The 24,574-nt window shown below is 38.7% G+C and overlaps 1 protein-coding gene across 4 annotated transcripts in view; it reads left to right on the top strand.

The window, feature by feature from the left end:
- Positions 1-24,574, top strand: part of GPAM (glycerol-3-phosphate acyltransferase, mitochondrial) — a 44,267-nt gene that overhangs the window by 8,639 nt on the left and 11,054 nt on the right. For all 4 annotated transcript variants that reach the window (XM_082673342.1, XM_082673339.1, XM_082673341.1 and 1 more), the window contains 11 exons: positions 1,339-1,485; positions 11,782-11,878; positions 12,521-12,657; positions 15,520-15,619; positions 16,173-16,385; positions 18,182-18,295; positions 19,661-19,746; positions 20,486-20,601; positions 22,572-22,642; positions 23,432-23,696; positions 24,251-24,387. In XM_082673342.1, coding sequence (XP_082529468.1) covers positions 1,339-1,485; positions 11,782-11,878; positions 12,521-12,657; positions 15,520-15,619; positions 16,173-16,385; positions 18,182-18,295; positions 19,661-19,746; positions 20,486-20,601; positions 22,572-22,642; positions 23,432-23,696; positions 24,251-24,387 — 1,483 coding nt within the window. The remainder of the gene's footprint in view (positions 1-1,338; positions 1,486-11,781; positions 11,879-12,520; positions 12,658-15,519; positions 15,620-16,172; positions 16,386-18,181; positions 18,296-19,660; positions 19,747-20,485; positions 20,602-22,571; positions 22,643-23,431; positions 23,697-24,250; positions 24,388-24,574) is intronic.

Below are 24,574 nucleotides of genomic sequence, written 5' to 3'. Positions count from 1 at the left end.
ACCTGGGGACAAATTCTTGTATTAGAAAGTCATTATTAGAAATTTTAAGAGAATGAGATAAGTGTCCTTGCCCTCAGAGGATCTTGCTTAAAAATGGAAGAGACTGACTTGAACTCAAAAGGATTGGGGAAATCGTTATGAAGCTCAGCCATTAGCCTATGGGAGTTTGGGTGAAGGTTGGTTTCTATTCCACCTCATTGTTGTGGCCTGTGTTAGACACCTACCTGGATTTGGGAAGCTGGAGACCAGAGTGGATTGAAAGATGCTTAGAAATGCAAGCCCAGTGGTATGGTTGTTCAGGGCTGAACAGTAGTGGCACGTAGTAGGTACTTTTATATTTATTGAATAAATGAGTGAATAGTTGATAATGGAGATATAATAATTACATGAATTACTTGCGAAAACATTCCTGGCTGTATTGAAATAAATGCTATTCATGGAATAGAATTAGGGATGGTGCATAAGTGTCATGTGGAATTGATCTTTCTGTAGTAACGAATGATGGGGTTCTGTGGAGTTTTGCTGTACACTGGCCTAAAATCAGCAACACTGGGAGAAAAAAACAATTATTTGAAACTCCCTTGGATTATTATATATTCTGTTTTCTAGATAAAGCCCCTCAAGTATGTTTCATTCCATCCAGATATTTTGAGTAATAACTAGGATTTTAGAAGTGATTTAAGGAGGTTTAAACCTCATTCGTTCTTCCCTAAGTCATGTGGAAGATTTACAAGACTGGGTTAAATCTTCCCTTTTACCTTACTGCTTACTGGTCTGTGCTATTTAAATCTAGAGCTGTGCCTTTTTAAAATTACTGGTTTGATTTGGAAAATACTTGTAAATATTTATGTCCACCTTTGATCCCTCCTAGAGAGTTTTACAAATAGTTCCACTAATAAGCCACAATGTAAATGAATAATAAGTTTGGTATTCAAAAGAAAAATCACACATTACTTGGACAAATGGGCTTGGGATACCTCTGAATTATATGCCTAAAGGGATAATCTTCCTTTTCTTCCTTTCTGCCACAGTGTAACTGTGCCCCTCACAGCATAACTGGAACATTCGAATTCACATAGTTGCTACCCAGTGAATTTGAATTAAATTTTCAAATCTGCCTTCCAGCTTCCTCAGGAATTCATTGATTTAGGAATATAATATCCTTAATATTTAATAGACAGCCAAGGAAAGCACTTCTAACTTGAGCTTATTTTCTTGTGTTATCACATAAAAGAGAAAGTATATTTTGTTTTGTGATTTGTTATCTGTAGTTTAGAAAATAATACAGAATGTAGCATAGAGCCAGTTACATTGTCTGTCTTTCCACTTTGAAATCAGAGTACAAGAGGCAATTGCCGAAGCGGCTGCTGAATTAAACCCTGATGGTTCTGCTCAGCAGCAATCAAAAGCTGTCAATAAAGTGAAAAAGAAAGCCAGAAAGATCCTTCAAGAAATGGTTGCCACTGTCTCACCGGCCCTGATCAGGTATAAAAAGCAAAGCAGAAAACTTTCAGCAAGAGTCATCCTGTTTTGAGCAGACAGGACTGAACCGTTACACTTTCCTAGCACAATGCTCTTGGTCCAAAAGAGGTTTTATCATATTCTGATGTTAAAAACCAACTCCTCTTTTTATTCTTTTTTCTTTTGCGGTGCGCGGGCCTCTCACTGTTGTGGCCTTTCCCATTGCGGAGCACAGGCTCCAGACGCGCAGGCTCAGCGGCCATGGCTCACAGGCCCAGCCGCTCCACGGCATGTGGGATCCTCCCGGACCGGGGCACGAACCCGTGTCCCCTGCATCGGCAGGCGGACTCTCAACCACTGAGCCACCAGGGAAGCCCTTTTTATTCTTTAACTGTTATGAGAAGTAGCACTTGGGAGGTTTCAAGTTGCATTAATCTCTGTCAGCTGTTACCAGCCATTGTAGTACTGCTGACATCTTCTAGACTAGTTGTGAGCTGGGTTTCACGTGCCCATGTCTTTTTGTTTTCTCTCAGTTTTATTGAGATATAACTGACATACAGCACTGTATAAATTGAAGGTGTACAGCATAATGATTTGACTTACATATGTCATGAAATGATTACCACAATGAGTTTACTGAACATTCATCATCTCATATAGATACAAAATCAAAGATATAGAATGAAATTTTTTTTTTCTTGTGGTGAGAACTCTTAGGATTTACTCTTAACAGTTTTCATACATAACATACAGCAGTGTTAATTATATTTATTGTGTTGTATGTTACATCCCTAGCACTTATTTATCTTATAACTGGAAGTCTGTATCTTTTGACTACCTTCATCCAATTCCCCCTTCCCCCACCACCTCTGGTAACCACAAATCTGATCTCTTTTTTTGAGTTTGTTTGTTTTGGAAGTATAATTGATCTACAACACTATGTTAGTTCCTGTTATATGACATAGTGATTCAATATTTCTGTACATTTCAAAATGATCACCACTATAAGTTTAGTTATGATCTGTCAACATACGAAGATATTACATAGTTATGAACTGTGTTCCCCATGTTACATTTCATACTTGTGATTCATTTATTTTACAACTGAAGTTTGTACCTCTTAATCTCCCTCACCTATTTCTTACATTCCCAACTGCCTCTCCTCTAGCGACCACCTGTTTTTTTTCTATATCTATAACTGTTTTATTATGTTGTTTTGATTTTTAGATTCCATACTGTATAAGCGAAATCATACAGTATTTGTCTTTCTCTGTCTGACTTTTTTCACTTAGCATAATGTCCTCTAGGTCCATCCATGTTGTCACATATGGCAAAATTTCATTCTTTTTTTATGGCTGAGTAATATTCCATTGTGTGTTTTTGGGTATATGTGTGTACATACCACATCTTCTTTATCCATTCATCTGTTGATGGGCACTTAGGTTGCTTCCATATCTTAGCTATTATAAATAATGCTGCAGTGAACATAGGGGTGCATATATGGCTTCTAATTAGTGTTTTCATTTTCTTCAGATAAATACCCAGGAGTGGAATTGTTGCATTATATGGTAGTTGTATTTTTAATTTTTTGAGGAATCTCCATATTCTTTTCCATAGTGGTTACCCTAATGTACATTCCCACCAACAATGTACAAGGGTTCCCTTTCCTCTACATTCTCCCCAACACTTGTTATTTGTTGTCTTTTTGATAATAGCTATTCTTAGATCATATCTCATTATGTTTTTTTTTTTTTATACAGCAGGTTTTTGTAGTTATCCATGTTATACATACTAGTGTATACATGTCAATCCCAATCTCCCAATTCATCACACCACCCCCCCCCCCGCCACTTTCCCCCCTTGGTGTCCATACGTTTGTTCTCTACATCTGTGTCTCAATTTCTGCCCTGCAGACCGGTTCATCTCTACCATTTTTCTAGGTTCCACATATATGCGTTAATATACGATATTTGTTTTTCTCTTTCTGACTGACTTCACTCTGTATGACAGTCTCTAGATCCATCCACATCTCTACAAATTACCCAATTTCATTCCTTTTTATGGCTGAGTAACATTCCATTGTATATATGTACCATATCTTCTTTATCCATTCATCTGTCCATGGGCATTTAGGTTGCTTCCATTTCCTGGCTATTGTAAATAGTGCTGCAGTTAACATTGGGGTGCATGTGTCTTTTTGAATTATGGTTTTCTCTAGGTGTATGCCCTGTAATGGGATTGCTGGATCATACGGTAATTCTATTTTTAGTTCTTTAAAGAACCTCCATACTGTTCTCCATAGTGGCTGTATCAATTTACATTCCCACCAACAGTGCAGGAGGGTTCGCTTTTCTCAACACCCTCTCCAGCATTTGTTGTTTGTAGATTTTCTGATGATGGCCATTCTAACTGTTGTGAGGTGATACCTCATTGTAGTTTTGATTTGCATTTCTCTAATAGTTAGTGATGTTGACCAGCTTTTCATGTGCTGCTTGGCCATCTGTATGTTCTCTTTGGAGAACTGTCTGTTTAGCTCTTCTGCCCATTTTTGGATTGGGTTTTTCTTTTTTTTAATATTGAGCTGCATGAGCTGTTTATATATTTTGAATATTAGTCCTTTGTCCGTTGATTCCTTTGCAAATATTTTATCCCATTCTGAGGGTAGTCTTTTCATCTTGTTTGTAGTTTACTTTGCTTTGCAAAAGCTTTTAAGTTTCATTAGGTCCCATTTGTTCATTTTTGTTTTTATTTCCATTTCTCTAGGATCAAAAAAGATCTTCCTGTGGTTTATGTCATAGAGTGTTCTGCCTGTGTTTTCCTCTAAGAGTTTTATAGTGTCTGGTCTTACATTTAGGTCTCTAATCCATTTTGAGGTTATTTTTGTGTATGGTGTTAGGGAGTGTTCTACTTTCATTCTTTTACATGTAGCTGTCCAGTTTTCCCAGCACCACTTATTGAAGAGACTGTCTTTTCTCCATTGTATATCCTTGCCTCCTTTGTCATAGATTAGTTGACCATAGGTGTGTGGGTTTATCTCTGGGCTTTCTGTCCTGTTCTGTTGATCTATATTTCTGTTTTTGTGCCAGTACCATATTGTCTTGATTACTGTAGCTTTGTAGTGTAGTCTGAAGTCAGGGAGTCTGACTCCTCCAGCTCCACTTTTTTCCCTCAAGATTGCTTTGGCTATTCGGGGTCTTTTGTGTCTCCATACAAATTTTAAGATTTTTTGTTCTAGTTCTGTGAAAAAATGCCATTGGTAATTTGATAGGGATTGCATTGAATCAGTAGATTGCTTTGGGTAGTATAGTCATTTTCGCAATACTGATTCTTCCAATCCAAGAACATGGTATATCTCTCCATCTGTTGGTATCATCTTTAATTTCTTTCATCAGTGTCTTATAGTTTTCTGCATACAGGTCTTTTGTCTCCCTAGGTAGGTTTATTCCTAGGTATTTTATTCTTTTTGTTGCAATGGTAAATGGGTGTGTTTCCTTAATTTCTCTTTCAGATTTTTTATCATTAGTGTATGGGAATGCAAGAGATTTCTGTGCATTAATTTTGTATCCTGCAACTTTACCAAATTCATTGATTAGCTCTAGTAGTTTTCTGGTAGCATCTTTAGGATTCTCTATGTATAGTATCATGTCACCTGCACACAGTGACAGTTTTACTTCTTCTTTTCCAATTTGTATTTCTTTTTCTTCTCTGATTGCCGTGGCTAGAACTTCCAAAACTATGTTAAATAATAGTGGCAAGAGTGGACATCCTTGTCTTGTTCCTGATCTTAGAGGAAATGCTTTCAGTTTTTCCCCATCGAGAATGATGTTGGCAGTGGGTTTCTCATATATGGCCTTTATTATGTTGATGTAAGTTCCCTCTATGCCCATTTTCTGGAGAGTTTTTATCATAAATCGGTGTTGAATTTTGTCAAAAGCTTTTTCTGCATCTATTGAGATGATCATATGGTTTTTATTCTTTAATTTGTTAATATGGTGTATCACATTGATTGATTTGCATATATTGAAGAATCCTTGCATCCCTGGGATAAATCCCACTTGATCATGGTGTATGAGCCTTTTAATGTGTTGTTGGATTCCGTTTACTAGTATTTTGTTGAGGATTTTTGTATCTATATTCATCAGTGATATTGGTCTGTAATTTTTTTTTTTTGTAGTATCTTTTTCTGGTTTTGGTATCAGGGTTATGGTGAATGAGTTTGGGAGTGTTCCTTCCTCTGCAATTTTTTGGAAGAGTTTGAGAAGGATGGGTGTTCGCTCTTCCCTAAACGTTTGATAGAATTTGTTAGAATTCACCTGTGAAGCCATCTGGTCCTGGACTTTTGTTTGTTGGAAGATTTTTAATCACAGTTTCAATTTCATTACTTGTGATTGGTCTGTTCATATTTTCTATTTCTTCCTGGTTCAGTCTTGGAAGGTTACACCTTTCTAAGAGTTTGTCCATTTCTTCCAGGTTGTCCATTTTATTGGCATAGAGTTGCTTGTAGTAATCTCTTAGGATACTTTGTACTTCTGTGATGTCTGTTGTAACTTCTCCTTTTTCATTTCTAATTTTATTGATTTGAGTCTTCTCCCTCTTTTTCTTGATGAGTCTGGCTAATGGTTTATCAATTTTGTTTATCTTCTCAAAGAACCAGCTTTTAGTTTTAATGATCTTTGCTATTGTCTTCTTTGCTTCTATTTCATTTATTTTTGCTCTTATCTTTATGATTTCTTTCCTTCTACTAACTTTGGGTTTTGTTCTTCTTTCTGTAGTTCCTTTAGGTGTAAGGTTAGGTTGTTTATTTGAGATGTTTGTTGTTTCTTGAGATAGGATTGTATTGCTATAAACTTCCCTCTTAGAGCTGCTTTTGCTGCATCCCATAGGTTTTGGATCGTTGTGTTTTCATTGTCATTTGTCTCTAGGTATTTTTTGATTTCCTTAGTGATCTCTTGGTTATTTAGTAACGTATTGTTTAGCCTCCATGTGTTTGTGTTTTTTACGTTTTTTTCCCGGTAATAGATTTCTAATCTCATAGTGTTGTGGTCAGAAAAGATCCTTGATATGATTTCAGTTTTCTTAAGTTTACTGAGGCTTGATTTGTGACCCAAGATGTGATCTATCCTGTGCGCACTTGAGCAGAAAGTGTAATCTGCTGGTTTTGAATGGAATGTCCTATAAATATCAATTGAATCTACTTGGTCTATTGTGTCATTTAAAGCTTGTCTTTCTTAATTTTCTGTTTGGATGATCTGTCCATTGGTGTAAGTGAGGTGTTAAAGTCCCGCACTATTATTGTGTTACTGTGGATTTCATCTTTTATAGCTGTTAGCAGTTGCCTTATGTATTGAGGTGCTCCTATGTTGGGTGCATATATATTTATAATTGTTATATCTTCTTCTTGGATTGATCCCTTGATCATTATGTAGTGTCCTTCTTTGTCTCTTGTAACATTCTTTATTTTAAAGTCTATTTTATCTGATATGAGTATTGCTACTCCAGCTTTCTTTTGATTTCCATTTGCATGGAATATCTTTTTCCATCCCCTCACTTTCAGTTTGTATGTGTCCCTAGGTCTGAAGTGGGTCTCTTGTAGACAGCATATATATGGGTCTTGTTTTTGTATCCATTCAGTGAGTCTGTGTCTTTTGGTTGGAGCATTTAATCCATTTATGTTTAAGGTAATCATTTATATGTATGTTCCTATTATCATTTTCTTAATTGTTTTGGGTTTGTTTTTGTAGGTCCTTTTCTTCTCTTATGTTTCCCAGTTAGAGAAGTTCCTTTAACATTTGTTGTAGAGCCGGTTTGGTGGTGCTGAATTCTCTTAGCTTTCACTTGTCTGTAAAGCTTTTGATTTCTCCATCAAATCTGAATGAGATCCTTGCCAGGTAGATCTTGGCTGTAGATTTTCCCCTGGCATCACTTTAAATATGTCATGCCACTCCCTTCCGGCTTGTAGAGTTTCTGCTGAGAACTCAGCTGTTAACCTTATGGGAGTTGCCTTGTACATTATCTGTCGTTCTTCCCTTGCTGATTTCAATAATTTTTCTTTGTCTTTAATTTTTGCCAATTTGATTACTATGTGTCTCGGTGTGTTTCTCCTTCGTTTTATCCTGTATGGGACTCTCTGTGCTTCCTGGACTTGGGTGGCTATTTCCTTTCTCATGTTAGGGAGGTTTTTGACTATAATCTCTTCACATATTTTCTCGGGTCCTTTCTCTCTTCTCTTTCTGGGGCCCCTATAATGCGAATACTGTTGCGTTTAATGTTGTCTCAGAGGTCTCTTAGGCTGTCTATATTTCTTTTTATTCTTCTTTCTTTATTCTGTTCTGCAGCAGTGAATTCCACCATTCTGTCTTCCAGGTCACTTATCCGTTCCTCTGCCTCAGTTATTCTGCTATTGATTCCTTCTAGTGTAGTTTTCATTTCAGTGATTGTATTGTTCAGCTCTGTTTGTTTGTACTTTAATTCTTCAAGGTCTTTGTTAAACATTTCTTACATCTTCTCGATCTTTGCCTCCATTCTTTTTCCGAGGTCTTGGATCATCTTCACTATCATTATTCTGAATTCTTTTTCTGGAATGTCGCCTATTTCCACTTCATTTAGTTGCTTTTCCTGGGGTTTTATCTTGTGTCTTCATCTGGTACATAGCCCTCTGCCTTTTCATCTTGTCTATCTTTCTGTGAATGTGGTTTTTGTTCCACAGGCTGCAGGATTGTATTTCTTCTTGCTTCTGCTGTCTGCTGTCTGGTGGATGAGGCTATCTAAGAGGCTTGTGCAAGTTTCCTGATGGGAGGGACTGGTGGTGGGTAGAGCGGGCTGTTGCTCTGGTGGGCAGAGCTCAGTAAAACTTTAATCCATTTGACTGCTGATGGGCGGGGCTGGGTTCCCTCCCTGTTGGTTGTTTGGCCTGAGGCGACCCAACACTGGAACCTACCTGGGCTCTTTGGTGGGGGTAATGGCGGACTCTTCCCAGAACCTCTGCTGCCAGTGTCCTTGTCCTCATTGGTGAGACACAGCCACCCCCCGCCTCTGCAGTAGACCCTCCAACACTAGCAGGTAGGTCTGGTTCAGTCTCCCATGGGGTCACTGTTCCTTCCCCTGCATCCTGATGTGCACACTACTTTGTGTGTGCCCTCCAAGAGTGGAGTCTCTGTTTCCCCCAGTCCTGTCAAAGTCCTGCAATCAAATCCCGCTAGCCTCCATGTCTGATTCTCTAGGAATTCCTCCTCCCATTGCCGGACTCCCAGGTAGGGAAACCTGATGTGGGGCTCAGAACCTTCACTCCAGTTGGTGGACTTCTGTGGTGTAAGTGTTCTCCAGTTTGTGAGTCACCCACCCAGCAGTCATGGGGTTTGATTTTATTGTGATTGCACCCCTCCTACCGTCTCATTGTGGCTTTTCCTTTGTCTTTGGATGTGGGGTATCTTTTTTGGTGAGCTCCAGTGTCTTCCTGTCGATGATTGTTCAGCAGTTAGTTGTGATTCCTGGGCTCTCGCAAGAGGGAGTGAGAGCATGTCCTTCTACTCTGTCATCTTGAACCAGTGCAATCATTGTGGTTTTGATTTGTGTTCCCACAATGATTTGTGATGTGGAGCATCTTTTCATGTGCCTGTTGGCCATCTGTATGTCTTCTTTGGAAAAAATGTCTATTCAGATCCTCTGCGCTTTTTTTTTTTTTTTTTTTTTTTTTGCAGTACGCGGGCCTCTCACTGTTGTGGCCTCTCCCGTTGCGGAGCACAGGCTCTGGACGCGCAGGCTCAGCGGCCATGGCTCACGGGCCCAGCTGCTCCGCGGCATGTGGGATCTTCCCAGACCGGGGCATGAACCCGTGTCCCCTGCATCAGCAGGCGGACTCTCAACCACTGCGCCACCAGGGAAGCCCCCTCTGCGCATTTTTTAATTGGATTGTTTGTTTTTTGATGTTGAGTTGTTTGAGTTTTTTGTATATTTAGGGTATAAGCCCCTTATCAGATATATCCTTTTCAAACATCTTCTCCCATTCAGTAGGTGGCCTTTTTGTTTTGTTGATAGTTTCTTCAGTCTGAAAAAGCTTTTTAATTTGATTTAGTCCCATTTGTTTATTTTTGCTTTTGTTTCCCTTACCTGAGGAGACATATCCAAAAAAAATATTACTAAGACTGATGTCAAAGTGTATATTGCCCATGTTTTCTTCTAGAAGTTTTATGGTTTCAGGTCTTAGATTTAAGTCTTTAATCCATTTTGAATTTATTTTCATGCATGGTGTGAGAGAGTAGTCCAGTTTGAGTTTTTTGCATGTAGCTGTCCAGTTTTCTCAGCACCATTTATTATAGAGACTCTTTTCCCCATTGTGTATACTTGCCTCCATTGTCATAGATTAATTGCCCTTATAATGTGGGTTCCTTTCTGGGTTCTCTATTCCGTTCCACTGATCTATGTGTCTGTTTTTGTGCCAGTACGTGCTATCTTGATTACTGTAGCTTTGTAAGATAATTTGAAATCAGGGAGCGTGATACCTCCACCTTTGTTCTTCTTAAGATTGTTTTGGCTATTTGGGGTCTTGTGTTTCCATACAAATTTTAGAATTATTTATTCTAGTTCTGTGAAAAATGCCATTGGTATTTTATAGGGATTACATTGAATCTGTAGATTACCTTGGGTATATGGTCATTTTAACAATATTAATTCTTCCAGTTCATGAACACAGTATATCCTTCCATCTGCTTGTGTCATCTTCAGTTTCTTTCATGAGTGTCTTACATTTTTCCAAGTACAGGTATTTTACTTGCTTATGTAGATTTATTCCTAGGTATTTTATTCTTTTTGATGCATTTATAAGTGAAATTCTTTTCTTAATTTCCCTTCAGATAGTTCATTGTTAGTGTATAGAAATGCATCTGATTTCTGTATATTAATTTTGTATCTTGCAACTTTACCAGATTCATTGATAAGTTCTAGTAGTTTTTGATGACCTCTTTAGGATTTTCTAAGTATAGTATCATGTCATGTATATACAGTGACAGTTTCACTTTTTCATTTCCACTTTGGATTCTTTTTATTTCTTTTTCTTGTCTGTTTGCTGTGGTGAGGACTTTCAATTCTGTGTTTAATAAAAGTGGCAAGAAAGGGCATCCTTGACATGTTCCTGATCTTAGAGGAAATGCTTTTAGCTTTTCACCATTGAGTCTGGTGTTAGCTGTGGGTTTGTCATTTATGGCCTTTCTTATGTTTAGGTATGTTCCCTCTATATTCACTTTGTTGAGAGTTTTTATCATAAATGGATGTTGGATTTTGTCAAGAGCTTTTCCTGCATCTTTTGAGAGGATCATATGATTTTTATTCTTCAATTTGTTAATGTGATGTATCACATCGATTGATTTGTGGATATTGAACTATCTTTGCATCCTGGGATAAATTCCACTTGATCATGGTGCGTGATACTTTTAATGTACTGTATTGTTGAATTTGGTTTGCTAATATTTTGTTAAGGATTTTTGCATCTATGTTCAACAATGATACTGGCCTATGATTTTCTTTTTTTGTGATGTCTTTGGTTTTGCTATCAGGGTGATGCTGGCCTCGTAAGATGAGCAGAATGCAGAAGTGTTTCCTCCTCTGCAATTTTTTGGAATGGTTTGAGAAGATATGTGTTAACTCTTCGCCAAATATTTGGTAGAGTTCACCTGTGAAGCCATCTGGTTCTGGACTTTGTTTGCTAGGAGTTTATTTTTTTATTACTGACTCAGTTTCATTACTGGTAATTGGTCTGTTCATATTTTCTATTTCTTTCTGGTTCAGTCTTGGGAGATTGTACATTTCTAGGAATTTGTCCATTTCTTCTAGGTTATCCGTTTTATTTGCATATAATTGTTTGTAGTAATCTTGTGTGAACCTTTGTATTTCTGTAGTATTGGCTGTAACTTCTCCTTTTCATTTCTGATTTTATCTATTTGGGCCCTCTCTCTCTCTTTTTCTTGATGAATCTGCACATGCCCGTGTCGTGGAGTGATTTGTATGCAGGAGAGGGATCACTACTCACCTAAATATTTGCTCGATCATTAGCTTCTGAAGTATAAAGTGTGCAATGAGAATGAAATGTAAGACTTTAGTACATAATAAATGGATGCTTCTGTAAGTAGCATGTGTAAGGTCAGTTATTTAAGTTCACAATTCAGATGTACACATACACACACATACATGCACACGTGCTCATAAAAAGTCAATTACAATCACTCACGTTGCAGATTCAAAACTTTAGGTAGACAAATGTCAAATATATATGTTTATATATATAAATATATGTATATACATTAAAAAATTTTTTTAACTTCCTTTCAGACTGACCGGATGGGTGCTGCTAAAACTGTTCAACAGCTTCTTTTGGAATATTCAGATTCACAAGGGTCAACTTGAGATGGTTAAAGCTGCAACTGAGGCAAGAACTATGTGAATCTGTCGTTCTGTATTCTCCACATTTGCAGAGCGATTTTGGAATTCTTTTTCAAATGTTTCCTTGTATACTGTTGTGCATTCCTACACATTTGCAAGATTTCCCCCCGTGTGAGATAACTACAGTAGTTATGTGTTTGTGGGAGATAAGTGGGGTAAAGGAGCACCTTCCAGCAATATGCAGGATTCCTTCTGTAAGTTATCTTGCAATAACTCTGAAAATCAGGTAGAACAAGCCTTATTTTATACATGAGGAAATAAAGGCACATGTAGATTAAGAAATTGTCCCAAGTCACAGCCAGTAAGTCACTTGCCCAGGATTTCAAACCAAACCAAGCTTGTGGCCAAAAACTATGTTCTTTTTATATGATTAGGGCTTCCTTTCAGAAGATATATAGTCAACTTGAACTCTTGATTGTTCTCCTCCTTCCCTGATTCTTTTCTGTTGGTGTAGTTGTTTTTAGCTAGATGATATTAAATTGAAAGAAGTTCTTATTACGGAAAAATGTTTTTAAAGAATGAGTCACTAAGTAGCTAGTGTTTGAATGACTTTAACCAAATGTGAAGTTGCAAACTGTAATTGAACTTTCCATCTGAATTTCAAATTTGGTGTTTTTCCTTTTGCTAGATGAATTTGCCACTTATATTTCTACCAGTTCATAGATCACATATTGACTATCTCCTGCTCACTTTCATTCTCTTCTGCCATAACATCAAAGCGCCATACATTGCTTCAGGCAATAATCTCAACATCCCCATCTTCAGGTAAGACCAGCTTATTTGGAAAGTTAAGGTATGAAGATTATATTTTGAATTTTTCTTTTTGTATTATACCTTTTGATACATTTATTGTAATGAGGACATTAACTTTTTTATTTTTATTATAAAAGTAATGCATGCTTATTGCAGAAAATTTGGAAAGTACAAAAAAGCATTAAGACCATCATCATTTGAACTTATTTGCAAAGCAGAAATAGAGACACAGAGGTAGAGAACAGACGGGGGAAGGGGTGGGTGGGATGAATTGGGATGAATTGGGATTGACATATATACACTACTATGTATAAAATAGATAACTAATGAGAACTGACTGTATAGCACAGGGAACTCCACCCAGTGCTCTGTCGTGACCTAAATGGGAAGGAAGTACAAAGGGGATATATTTATACATGTGGCTGATTCACCCTGCTGTACAGCAGAAACTAACACAAGATTGTAAAGCAACCATACTCCAATAAAACAACAACAACAAAAGACTGTCATCATCATTTCTGTGTTTTATATGGGATATTTGGTGAACTGTGAATAGCTAAACTTATCAGCAGTATTTATCAAACATATAAAAGGCAATTAGAAAGATAAGATAGCAAATTACTGTATCTGACTTGGCAGTGCGCAGGTGGGGTCAGGGTGGTGGTAGGCAGGTGGTAATGGTATAAAGGTAAGAAAGAACCTTACCTGTTACTTTGACCTCGTAATTTAGTAGAGCTAGAAACATAATAATTACAGTATAACATAAAAGGTATGTTTTAGAGGTTTTCAGGGGAATGCAGTGCATTCCATTCAGAGGGAATAGTATGTGAAAAGACAGAGTGATTTAAAAGCATGATATGGTCATGAACCAGCAGGCAGTTCTTAGCCTCTAGGGTTAGAATGTAGGGTGCGTTAGCAGGGTTCAGAGGTTGGAGGTGGTGACTGCATAGGTGGTGAGAGTTAGGTCAAAACAATTTCTAAGCCAAGAGTTTAGAGTGTATCCCATACTTGAGAAATGATACGTTCAGATTCGCATTTTGAAAAGTCATTCTGGATTAGAGGGAGTTAGATCAATTCTGACTCTATTGCAGTAGTTCAGATAAAAGGTAATGAAGGCTTAAATAAAAGTATAACAGTGCTCTTGGAGAAGAGGTCACAGATTTGAAAAGTATTTAGTTTCATACTTCAAAGTACAAAGCATCTCTCAGGTCAGCTCTGTGAGTAGTAGAGAGCACGAGGAGGATGAATGTGGAGTGACTGGAAGGGAAGCAGGCTGTGCAGGTGGCGCTTCACAAGGGGGCAGTCACTGCTTTGCCTGCCATGAAACCTGATCCTCAGCCTCGCAGGACAAGGAGCTCCTTCCTAATCCCTTGGCTCAGAGTTCTGTAGCTAATCTGATGCATGTGGATGACTGAAGAGAAGCCATTCGTTCATGCAGTAAGCCAGTACTTACCCAAATGTGCTCTAGACAAGGGAGAACAAGATACATAATCCTTACTTTCAAATAGCTCATAAAATAATGGGGAATGTAGGCAAACAGCTAGCTCTAATCCAGCGTGATATGACCCTACAGGACAGACATGCTTTTCCAAGTATCAGAATATCTATGTTTTCTCTCATGGGTACCTCTTCCCAGTGTCAAGGAACCTGGAAAGTTGAATTAGAAAGTCATCAGAAACGTACTTAGGCGTGAAGAAGACTGTTCCAGCTGGGCTCTTAGAGAAGCCTTGCCCCATAATAGTTTGCCTCTTCTGTAATCAGAACAACTCATGTCCTCATTCCCTCCAGGTTGGATTGGTTCTCCAGGTGGATCTCTGGAGAGGTACTTAATAAACATTGATCATTTCTCATAAGCCAACTTCCCTTTTCACCACCTCTATGCCAGTCATTGCTCAGCTTATCATTCCTTCAGGCATGACAGACTCTCGATAACCTGGCCTGTTTATTTGCAGTGTTCTTTTGTTACATGCCAGTCTGTACATTCACAAACCACTTTTCAAGGGGGCTTATTTTTGTGGATGGTTCATCTCATTTATTAAGAATTTATTCTGCAGAGTTTTACTTTCAAAGAGTGACATTAAGTTCTGGATATATCTTACTGTGGCCTCCTTATGCTGACTGTAGAAGATTCCAAAACTATATATTAATATTTATATTAATATCACTCTGTTTGAACAGAATAGGAGGAGGCTCTGAGTTTGGAAAAGTTGACTTAAGTTTTGGAAAGTTTCAACCTCATATCAAAGTAATTCATCAGTGCTGTAGACAGAGAAGTGGGGTTGTGCGAATTGTTTTATTCTATGTATGTGTAAATGAAGCAAATTTTGGTTTCATGTTTTGGGAGGATGGTTGTGCTTGGTTCCAGTTTGATAAAGTTACTCTTGTCTTACTGGGATACTCTCTAAGAAATACTTACTTGAGAAGGTTTCCCCAAAGGAGCTTTTGTAACATCACATTTGTAACATCACATTACTACACATTGTAGTAAATGTGCCTTAGGAAAATTTTGGTATGTCTAAAGGTCAGTGTCTTAAGACCCTGGGCAGGGTTTTTAAATTTAGCAGTATGCTATAATCCTCTTAAAGTCTGTACCAGCACCTTTGCGGGATAATATATCATGTAAACTCCTTTTGGCTTAGAACAGATGTAACAGAGCTTCATTATACACAGTGATATTCTGAAGGCTAATGAATAATGTAAATGACTGAAACACGTCAATATATGGAAAATGGAAAAATGTCCACATTTTCACAATCAGCAACTCAAACAATACATGAGGTTTATATCCAAATGACACGTTTCGAATAACTTGGAATTTGAGTACTCTTTTTAAATTTTTCTTTTTAAAAAATTAATGCGTTCTTAAATTTATAGTACCCTGATCCATAAGCTTGGGGGCTTTTTCATACGACGGAGGCTAGATGAGACGCCAGATGGACGGAAAGATATTCTCTATAGAGCTTTGCTCCACGGGGTACGTGTGATCTCTAATTACTCTTAAAGTCATTATGGTAGCTATCACAGTAGAAGAAAATGAGACTTGATTCAGACTTTTTATTTTTCGGTACGCAGGCCTCTCACTGTTGTGGCCTCTCCCGTTGCGGAGCACAGGCTCCGGACGTGCAGGCTCAACGGCCATGGCTCAAGGGCCCAGCCGCTCCGCGGCATGTGGGATCTTCCTGGACCGGGGCACAAACCCGTGTCCCCTGCATCGGCAGGCAGACTCTCAACCACTGCGCCGCCAGGGAAGCCCCTTGATTGAGATTGTTAAAAAACAGTTGTCTGAGTAATTATTTTCGTGATTATTGCTTGGATATGGGTTTGATGATTACTTTTTGTTATCACCAAAATATAACATTGGAGAAGCTCTTTTGATATTATCTGTGTGAGCAAAATATTTTGTCAGCAGTTATAGGTTTTGTTTGTTTGTTTGTTTTGTTTTTTTAGGTTTAACTTTGCTGAGCTTATTCTAAGTTGGGTGATCTTGAGTTCATGAGTTCACATTTTACTTTCTCCTTATATTCCAGCATATAGTTGAACTACTTCGACAGCAGCAGTTCTTGGAGATTTTTCTGGAAGGCACACGCTCTAGGAGTGGAAAAATCTCCTGTGCTCGGGCAGGACTTTTGTCAGTTGTAGTAGATACTCTGTCTACCAATACCATCCCAGACATCTTGATAATACCTGTTGGGATCTCCTACGATCGTATTATTGAGGGTCATTACAATGGTGAACAACTGGTAAGAGGACCACCTGCACAAAAGTCATCTTTGCTTTTCCAGTCTTTTGCTTTTAGATAAGTGCTTTTAGAATTAGTTGAGAATATTTTTGTTACTCTCTAATTTTATAACACTGTAGGAAACTTGGTAGGGTGGGCTTTCATCCCGTATGGCAGCCTGATTGGTAGTGATGTTGTGGTAATTTCCTGCATTTGGAGGAAGTGGCATGATTAGATTAATCATGCCTTGGTCGTGGGGTCGGGAAGTGGAAGAATACTTGGTACTGAGTTGCCACCTCTGCCCTGGGGAGGGTATACATGGCTCGGTCTCCCCAGGGCTTATTGCTTATGTGTAGAGTTTAAGTTACACCTGAAGAACTGGTGGGATCATGTTGGCAGAGCAACTGCAAATTAATTTTGAGACTGCAGTAATTTTTTTAGTGAACTTTTTTACTGAAGTAAATAGTTACAGAAGAATGCACCCATCATACGCATGTAGCTTGAATTAGCACAAAATGAATTCACCTACATAACCAGGACCCAGGTCAAGGACCCTAGAAACCTCCCTTATCCCTCTCTCATTGTTTTCCCCTCAAGGGTAACCACCTATCTTGACTTCTTACTGAATAGATTAGTTTGCCCATTTTTGAACACGATATAAAATGGAATAATGTAGTGTGTGGACTTTTTATCTCTGGTTTCCTTTGCACAAGCAACACCTGTTTGTTGTTACAGGTAGTTACAATTTGTTCATTGTCATAGTTGTACAGTATTGCAGTGTATGAATATACAATTTGTCTATTCTACTGCTGAAAAAAAGTTTGGTTTCCTGGTTTCAGCTGTGATCATTCTTGTACATTTCTCTTGATGACCATATGTATGCATTTTGTTGGGTATGTGCCTGGGAGTGGAATCAGTGGATCATAAAGTATGTGTACGTTCAGCTTTGTAGATGCTGCCAAACAGTTCTCCAAAATGGTTTTACCAACTTGCTATTCCTCCCAGCAGTGTGCCAGTTCCAGAGGAGTTTAGTTTTGTTCTTATTTAGTGTGGAAGTCTTGGTCATGATACTTGTTTCAAGCTTATTGCCCCAAACATATCAGAAGCTCAAGGACTCCTAATAATTGGAGGCTTTAGAAATAAAGTGATAGACCTGGATTATTATTATTATCTCTTGTGAGACCCCTCCTTGTGTTGCCTGTGTCAATTCTGAACATATGCTCCACTCACCCTGACTGCGTCTCATGACATCATATCTGAGTCCTGTGTCCCTTATACAGCTGACATTGTGCCTTATGTGTGTTAAATATTCAGGAAACACTTACTGAATGAATAATTGGCTCAAAGGCCACTCTGGGGCTGAATTTGGCATTTGGTTGCCTAATGTTACATACTTGGACCATCGTGATCATCAGACCACAATAAGGTGGCCTCTTCGACATCTTACTTTTATCTGAGAACTGCAGAACAGTTTTTCAGGCTGTTACATCATTTTTGTCCTTCAGTAGTTTCCAGTTCTATTTTTGTGAATGATGTAAACAATGCACTAAATGAAGTTGTGTTAAATGTTTCCTTTTTCAATGGCCAAATTACCTCCCCAGTGACGTGATTACATCTTTTAGCATCTTGGAGTGCTAAACATTTTCTGACAGGTCTCAGTCAATGAATACTTATTTTCCTTCATTCGTTATTATCTTTTTCCAGACAGATCATCGGTTTCCATAAAAAAATTAATAAACTTTATTCTTTGGATAATGATGTTTGTGTATTTGTTAGCTTTATTTCTTACCATGCTATTCTTTCAAAATTGCAAATTAGGGAAAACCTAAGAAGAATGAGAGCCTCTGGAGCATAGCAAGAGGCGTTATCAGAATGTTACGAAAAAACTATGGATGTGTCAGAGTGGATTTTGCACAACCATTTTCCTTAAAGGTGAGTGTCTGTTGAAATGAAGCTGTGTCAGCTTTGGTGTAGCTCAGTGTCACAAGATCTGGGCTCTAGTCCGGCCTCTGATGCCTCCTCTCCATGTGAGTTTGGGCCTCACTTTCTTCTCTCATAGAATGGGGACTCTGACAAGGATAGTGTTTCCTAAATTATTCCACCGAAATGTGCCTGTTGACAAAGGAGCCTAAATGTCTATGTTTGGGAGATATCAGTCTCAAAATGTATTGCTATTTTTTTTAATTCATGAGAATTTTGCATGTTGCTTTATCTATATCAGTATTTTATACGATCTTTTTTTCTTTTTTTTTTTGTGGTACGCGGGCCTCTCACTGTTGTGGCCTCTCCCGTTGCGGAGCACAGGCTCCGGACGCGCAGGCTCAGCGGCCATGGCTCACGGGCCCAGCTGCTTCGCGGCATGTGGGATTTTCCCGGACCGGGGCACGAACCCGCGTCCCCTGCGTCGGCAGGCGGACTCTCAACCACTGTGCCACCAGGGAAGCCCTATATGATGTTTTAAAATTGCCCTTAAGAGAAATTTTTCAAAACGTATCTCACAGCTGGGTAACATTGATACTCTAGGATGATGCCATATTCTACTGAGTGGAGTCTAATACCTACATAGTCAGAGAAATAGTGCCATCCTCATGGAGAAGCCTGGGGCTGGTGGGTCCCTGAGGTCCTGCAGTTTTAAATTCTTAAGATTTTCAGATTGGTAAAGGAGAAGAGAAGGATAGGGACTTGGGAACCTAAAGATAAGGTGCAGAGATGTCCTGCTTCTCCTTCTGTTCCACGTTTCGGTTTTACTTTGAAAGAGTCAAACTGCTATGCTAGATGCATGCTTTCTGGCCTTAAGTGCGTTTGACTTTTAGGGACCTCATCATTTCTTATCACTTTTTGTTGTTGTTGTTGTTAATATTGCACAGCTTCTCTTGTTTATGATTTGCTTTTGAATTGAGGTTCTTTTGAGTATAACGTGACCTTCAGGTTGTCAGATTTCCTTTAGAAGGTATGGTTGATGACTTATCACTATTAGTAATACTGGGAATGCCAAATAATTTCATGAAGATATAAGAAAAGTTAAATTTTCCCCTTAATTTTTAAATGATTTTACTTAAGCATCATCCTGTTTTTTGGAGTTTCTGTTCTTAGATTTCATGCTTAACAACATTCTATGAGTTATTCTGCAGTTCTGAAGACAGTTTAGGATATAGAAAGTATTTCTCATGTTATGTTATACGGCTCATTTTATTAACATCTCCCTTTTTACTTTTTGAAGGTGAAATTATATTTTATATATGTTTATGAAAGTGAGACAGTGGGAGTAAATGATAATATTTTATTTTATTTTTCCAGGAATATTTAGAAAGCCAAAGTCAGAAACCTGTTTCTTCTCCACTTTCTCTGGAGCAAGCGTTGTTACCAGCTATACTTCCTTCAAGGTAAGGTTCATGGAAATTTTTTATACTGACCCGTCAAATATCTGTTATTTCTTCTATTGCATGGAAGAATTTGTTAACTTTATTAAGGGCATTCATGTTCTTGTTTTTACTTCCTCATTTGAGTAACTTTTCTCTTGGTCTGATAAAGGATCTTGAAACTATGTGTTTCCACATTAGTTTGAAGGTTTTTGATTACTTGCATCATAAAATCTTTTTGATTTTGTGAATCATATAAGAGTTCTTATTTGATTTATATTTTTGAATGTTTGAAATGTTCTTTTTGGTAGTAACTTAGGCTATGCATATTGCATGTTCATGCAACATATGAAAGAGTTTTTCTATGTGAATTTTCCAGAATTCAAATCGAATTGTCACTTAGAGAAATAGAATATTAAGCCCTTCCTTTAAAATATGTTCAAGTATTGAATTTTTGAAAATGTTTTAAATGAGGCATCTTGCTTTATGCATTCTTTCTGCCAGTGAGTTCTGGAAGTGATGTACCAACAGACTATTTAGTCATAATTAAGTAACACATTTTGGTCAGGAGAGTGTATTAAACTTAATAAGGTATATTATGGAGTAAAACAACGCATAGAAATAATCTATCTGTGGCTTAAATTTAGAATATGTAGAAATTTAAAGTGTCTAATACATTGTATCTTAAGCCCATGTAGTATGCTTTGTGAAAGAGTGGGGTTATAGAAGTCTAATTAAAAAAACAAAAACAAAACCTTTTTAGACCCAGTGATGCTGCTGCTGAAGGTACAGACACGTCCATTAACGAGTCCAGAAATGCAACAGATGAATCCTTCCGAAGAAGACTGATTGCAAATCTGGCTGAGCACATTCTCTTCAGTAAGTAGAATTCCAGTCTTTAATTCCATAATTCAGATACGGTGTGATGCAGTACGAACCATACAGGTTTTAGAATCTGCCAAAGTTAGATTCCACTTCTGGTTCTAGTACTAATACACAGGGGGTGATAGGAAAGTTATTAGAAAGAAAGTGGTGCTGAGAGGATTTGAGATAACCCAGTGAAACATCTCACACCGTGCCTGATAATTAGCAGGTACTCATGTGGTAGTTCTTAGGCATTTAAAAAATTGCCAAAATGATTTGTTGCTTCTTTTGCTTATGAATTAGTCTCTTTGAACTAACTTGTGGTACAGCATCTAGGCTTACAGTTGCATGTCCCTTTCCCCTGTGACCCCGTGATCATTTTTATTTGGCAAATATTTTGCGGCTATTATGTGTACAATTTTGTTTTAGCTGTGGGGAATACACATTGAGTAATGGTTCTGTACTTAAAGACGTATGCTCTTAGTGGGATAGTTGTACACAAACAATGCAAATGGGCGCGGCTCAGAGTGGAGTGAGTTACCTGCAGAATTAGCTGTCCTGAAGTTCCGAATGGCAGCACGGTGTCATGTTGTAGAGGCTGCTCTAAGACTGCAGAGCAGCAGCAGCGCGGGGCCCTCGGGGTGCCACCCAGGCGTGCTCTCCTCGCCATCCCTGTGCCTCCTCCCCGTCAGGTCAGACTCTCAGCATTTCCTGCCGACACCAGTGTGGAGGCTTCCTCACCTCTCCCGCTCCTTTCACTCTAGCTGCCTCTACTCCTGCTTTATGCCGGGCCAGGGTAGTCTTTCTGGAGCACATTTGATTGTGTCTCTCCCTTGCTTAAATTCTGGATGCTAAAAATAATTCATCCTTAAATGTTGTAAAGTTGTAAAATAAAGGTAAAACTCACTACCCAAATAACCAGACGTGTTGCTGTCTAGTCTATAAAAATATTTTTTTACCGTTTTGTATTGTGCTATTTTCCATTTATAACACAAATAATTTAAAAATACCTTTTAAATATCCTTTTTAAAGGCCAAATATATATGGTACTCGGTACTTTTTTGTTTCTTAAACACTGGAGACAACATCAATTGTGAATGAAGTATTTATTCATGAATTCATTATCATCTTAGAAAACCCACAGATGGTATCTTATTTTAGATTATTCCATAGATGTTCTCATATTTGATTCATATGATTAATAATTTTCTACAAATTTAGAATATTGAGTTATGGACTATAGTCATTCTCAAATGTATTTCTGTCCCCTTCCTTCCTACCTCTGACCTGCCTCTGGGCCAGGTTGAAAAGAGGAAATTAAAATGTACTGAGCACCCATTACTATGCGTCCTGTGCCAGGTCAGTCATCTCGTGCTTACACAGCCCAGTGAACCAGGTGGATGCTCATTGTACCAAAGGGAAGCTGAGGCTTGGGAATTTAAGACATTTCCCCCAAGTCATGAAATTAGTGTAGAAGTTAGGATTTGACCTCAGATTCCTGACTTCAACTACCTGTCCCCAGCCCCTTCCACCCCACCCCCCCGACTTTGTTGTAATGTGGTGGTGAATACCTGCAGGAGGAGTGAAGTAGAGTTGCAGGTGTAGTAGACTGAGGCCAGGAACAAGTCAAGAAACACTGAAGCAGGATATCCTGTAGAGCTCTTAGAACAGGCTCATGCTTTGGGTCTTGGTATTTCCATAAAGATGTCTCTTGGTCACTGAGTAACAAACTTCCATTGGTTTGGACTGAGAGTGGACCTGTCTTAGACTGAATTCTATTATGTGATGAATAATGATCTCTAGTGACGTTCCATTGGCCCAGAACATGGTATAATGTTGTAACTTCCCTTTGGTAAATGGGTTATAGGAAATGTGGCAGAGGACTTTTATAATTTTAAATACTCCTGATTAAGATTTAGGTACTTTTAAAAAGTTTTAGCTGTATTAAAAAAAAGTGCAACTAAAGATCTGTGTTTGCCTTCCAGCCGCTAGCAAGTCCTGTGCCATTATGTCAACACACATCGTGGCCTGCCTGCTCCTCTACAGACACAGGCAGGTATGTCTGCAGTGTCACCTGGAGTTCAATAGAAAGCATGAAAATGCTTTGTCAGCTCTTCAAATACTTGTCCACTGATAGATTTGGCCCCCTTCCAGCTAGTCCTGTGAGATAAACAGTAAAATAAGCTAAGGGCTCTGCCGACAGGTGCTTACACCTGATGGAGGAAGAAATCTACATTAAAAAAACCTCAGAGACTGTTTTATATGACAGTAAGACATTCTCAGTTAATGTAAGTAAGGCGTATCTCATCAGCACGCGGAAAGTATTCTGATAGCTAGTGGTTTCCAAGCTATTTGATTTGTATTTTGGACCTGCGCTCTGCCTTCCCACAATACACTTGTCTAAGCCCTGTGATGGGAAAGACTGTGTCTGTCTGTCTGTCTGTCTCTCTCACAGTCATGTTCTCAACACCAAACATAGTGCCGGTATGTAGACACCAAATAAGTATTTGTCAGATAAATATTTAGAATGAGGGAAATTCTTGCTAAAAAATAAGTACTTCTCACTTTCAGATGGTGGCTTCTCCCTTTTGTGATCTTACGTGCTCGTATCACATGTTGTGGCTAGAGTAGTCTCTGGATGTGGAGTACCTTGGCATTCCTGGGGGACAGCTTTTTAACCAGTCTTCTGACTTTCTTTACACGGTGTTTTGGCTCTTTTTCTGTATGTGCCAACAGTGAGCTGCAGGAAAGCCAAGGCAAGAAAAAAAATCCTTGGAACGGTCTCTTCATCTTTTGGGAAGGAGTTTTTCTGTTCTCAAGAGACCACTTCTGTCTGTTTCTCTAGGGAATTGATCTCTCCACACTGGTGGAGGACTTCTTTGTGATGAAGGAGGAAGTCCTGGCTCGCGATTTTGACCTGGGTTTCTCAGGAAATTCAGAAGATGTAGTCATGCATGCCATACAGCTGCTGGGCAATTGCATCACAATCACACACACCAGCAGGAACGATGAATTTTTTATTACTCCCAGCACAACTGTCCCATCAGTCTTTGAACTCAACTTCTACAGCAATGGGCTGCTCCACGTCTTTATCATGGAGGCCATCATAGGTATGTCGGCCCCTGAAATATTTTCGTGGCAAGTAAAATGGCCAAAAGCACATGGTGGTGTCTCCTTCAGTTTGGATGATAGCCCCTTGTTTGAGGGAATGTGTTGCTATAGTTTTAGTTTTCAAACAAAAGTGTCATCTGCTATGTCACTGTTTATCGCTTATTCTTACATTTATTGTTCAACAAGTAGTAACTGGATTACTGTATGCATAGTAGTACACGTTTTACTAGGGAGGAGAGGTAGGATGTCTTGCTGTTCATGAGCTGAAAATCTAAGTGAGATGAGACATACATGACAGTGAAGTGAGTGGAGGCAACAGAGGAGACGGAGAGTGGACGGGATGGAAGCTTCTGAGGAAGGTTTGATAGGGTTGGGATCACATGGAATCACAAGAAGTAAATTCTGAAGGGATTTACTTAAATTTCTCCAGTGAATGCAGATAATTATCTTTGATGTATTAATAATCTGTTGAGGTGATCCAGCTAATCTGAGCCAGTTGAAGTTGTTCTTGGAGACCCAAGGCTGCCGGCCTCATTGAGCTTTTACTTCTCAGCCTGCAGCCTTTACGCAGTTCTGAAGAAGAGGGGCCCGGGAGCGCCTGTGTCTCCCAGCTTGATCAGCCAGGAACAGCTGGTGCGCAAGGCCGCCAGCCTGTGCTACCTGCTCTCCAACGAAGGCACCATCTCGCTCGTAAGTGAAGACTCTTTAGTGTTGCCTCTTCTCTTTTTCTTGAGCGTCTTTGTGAAATCATAAAATGCTTTCCTTTTAGAGAGCTTTTGGCCCATTATTGAAGCTTTATATCCTGCTCCTGGGTCTCAATGACCACCAAACCATTATGTCGTTACTATCTTGGTTTGCTATCGGGGTCAGTGCTCCA

The sequence above is a fragment of the Grampus griseus genome (assembly GCF_964374135.1).
Source record: "Grampus griseus genome assembly, chromosome: 16".
Taxonomy (NCBI): Eukaryota; Metazoa; Chordata; class Mammalia; order Artiodactyla; family Delphinidae; genus Grampus; species Grampus griseus.
This window is presented reverse-complemented; position numbering and strand designations above follow the sequence as displayed.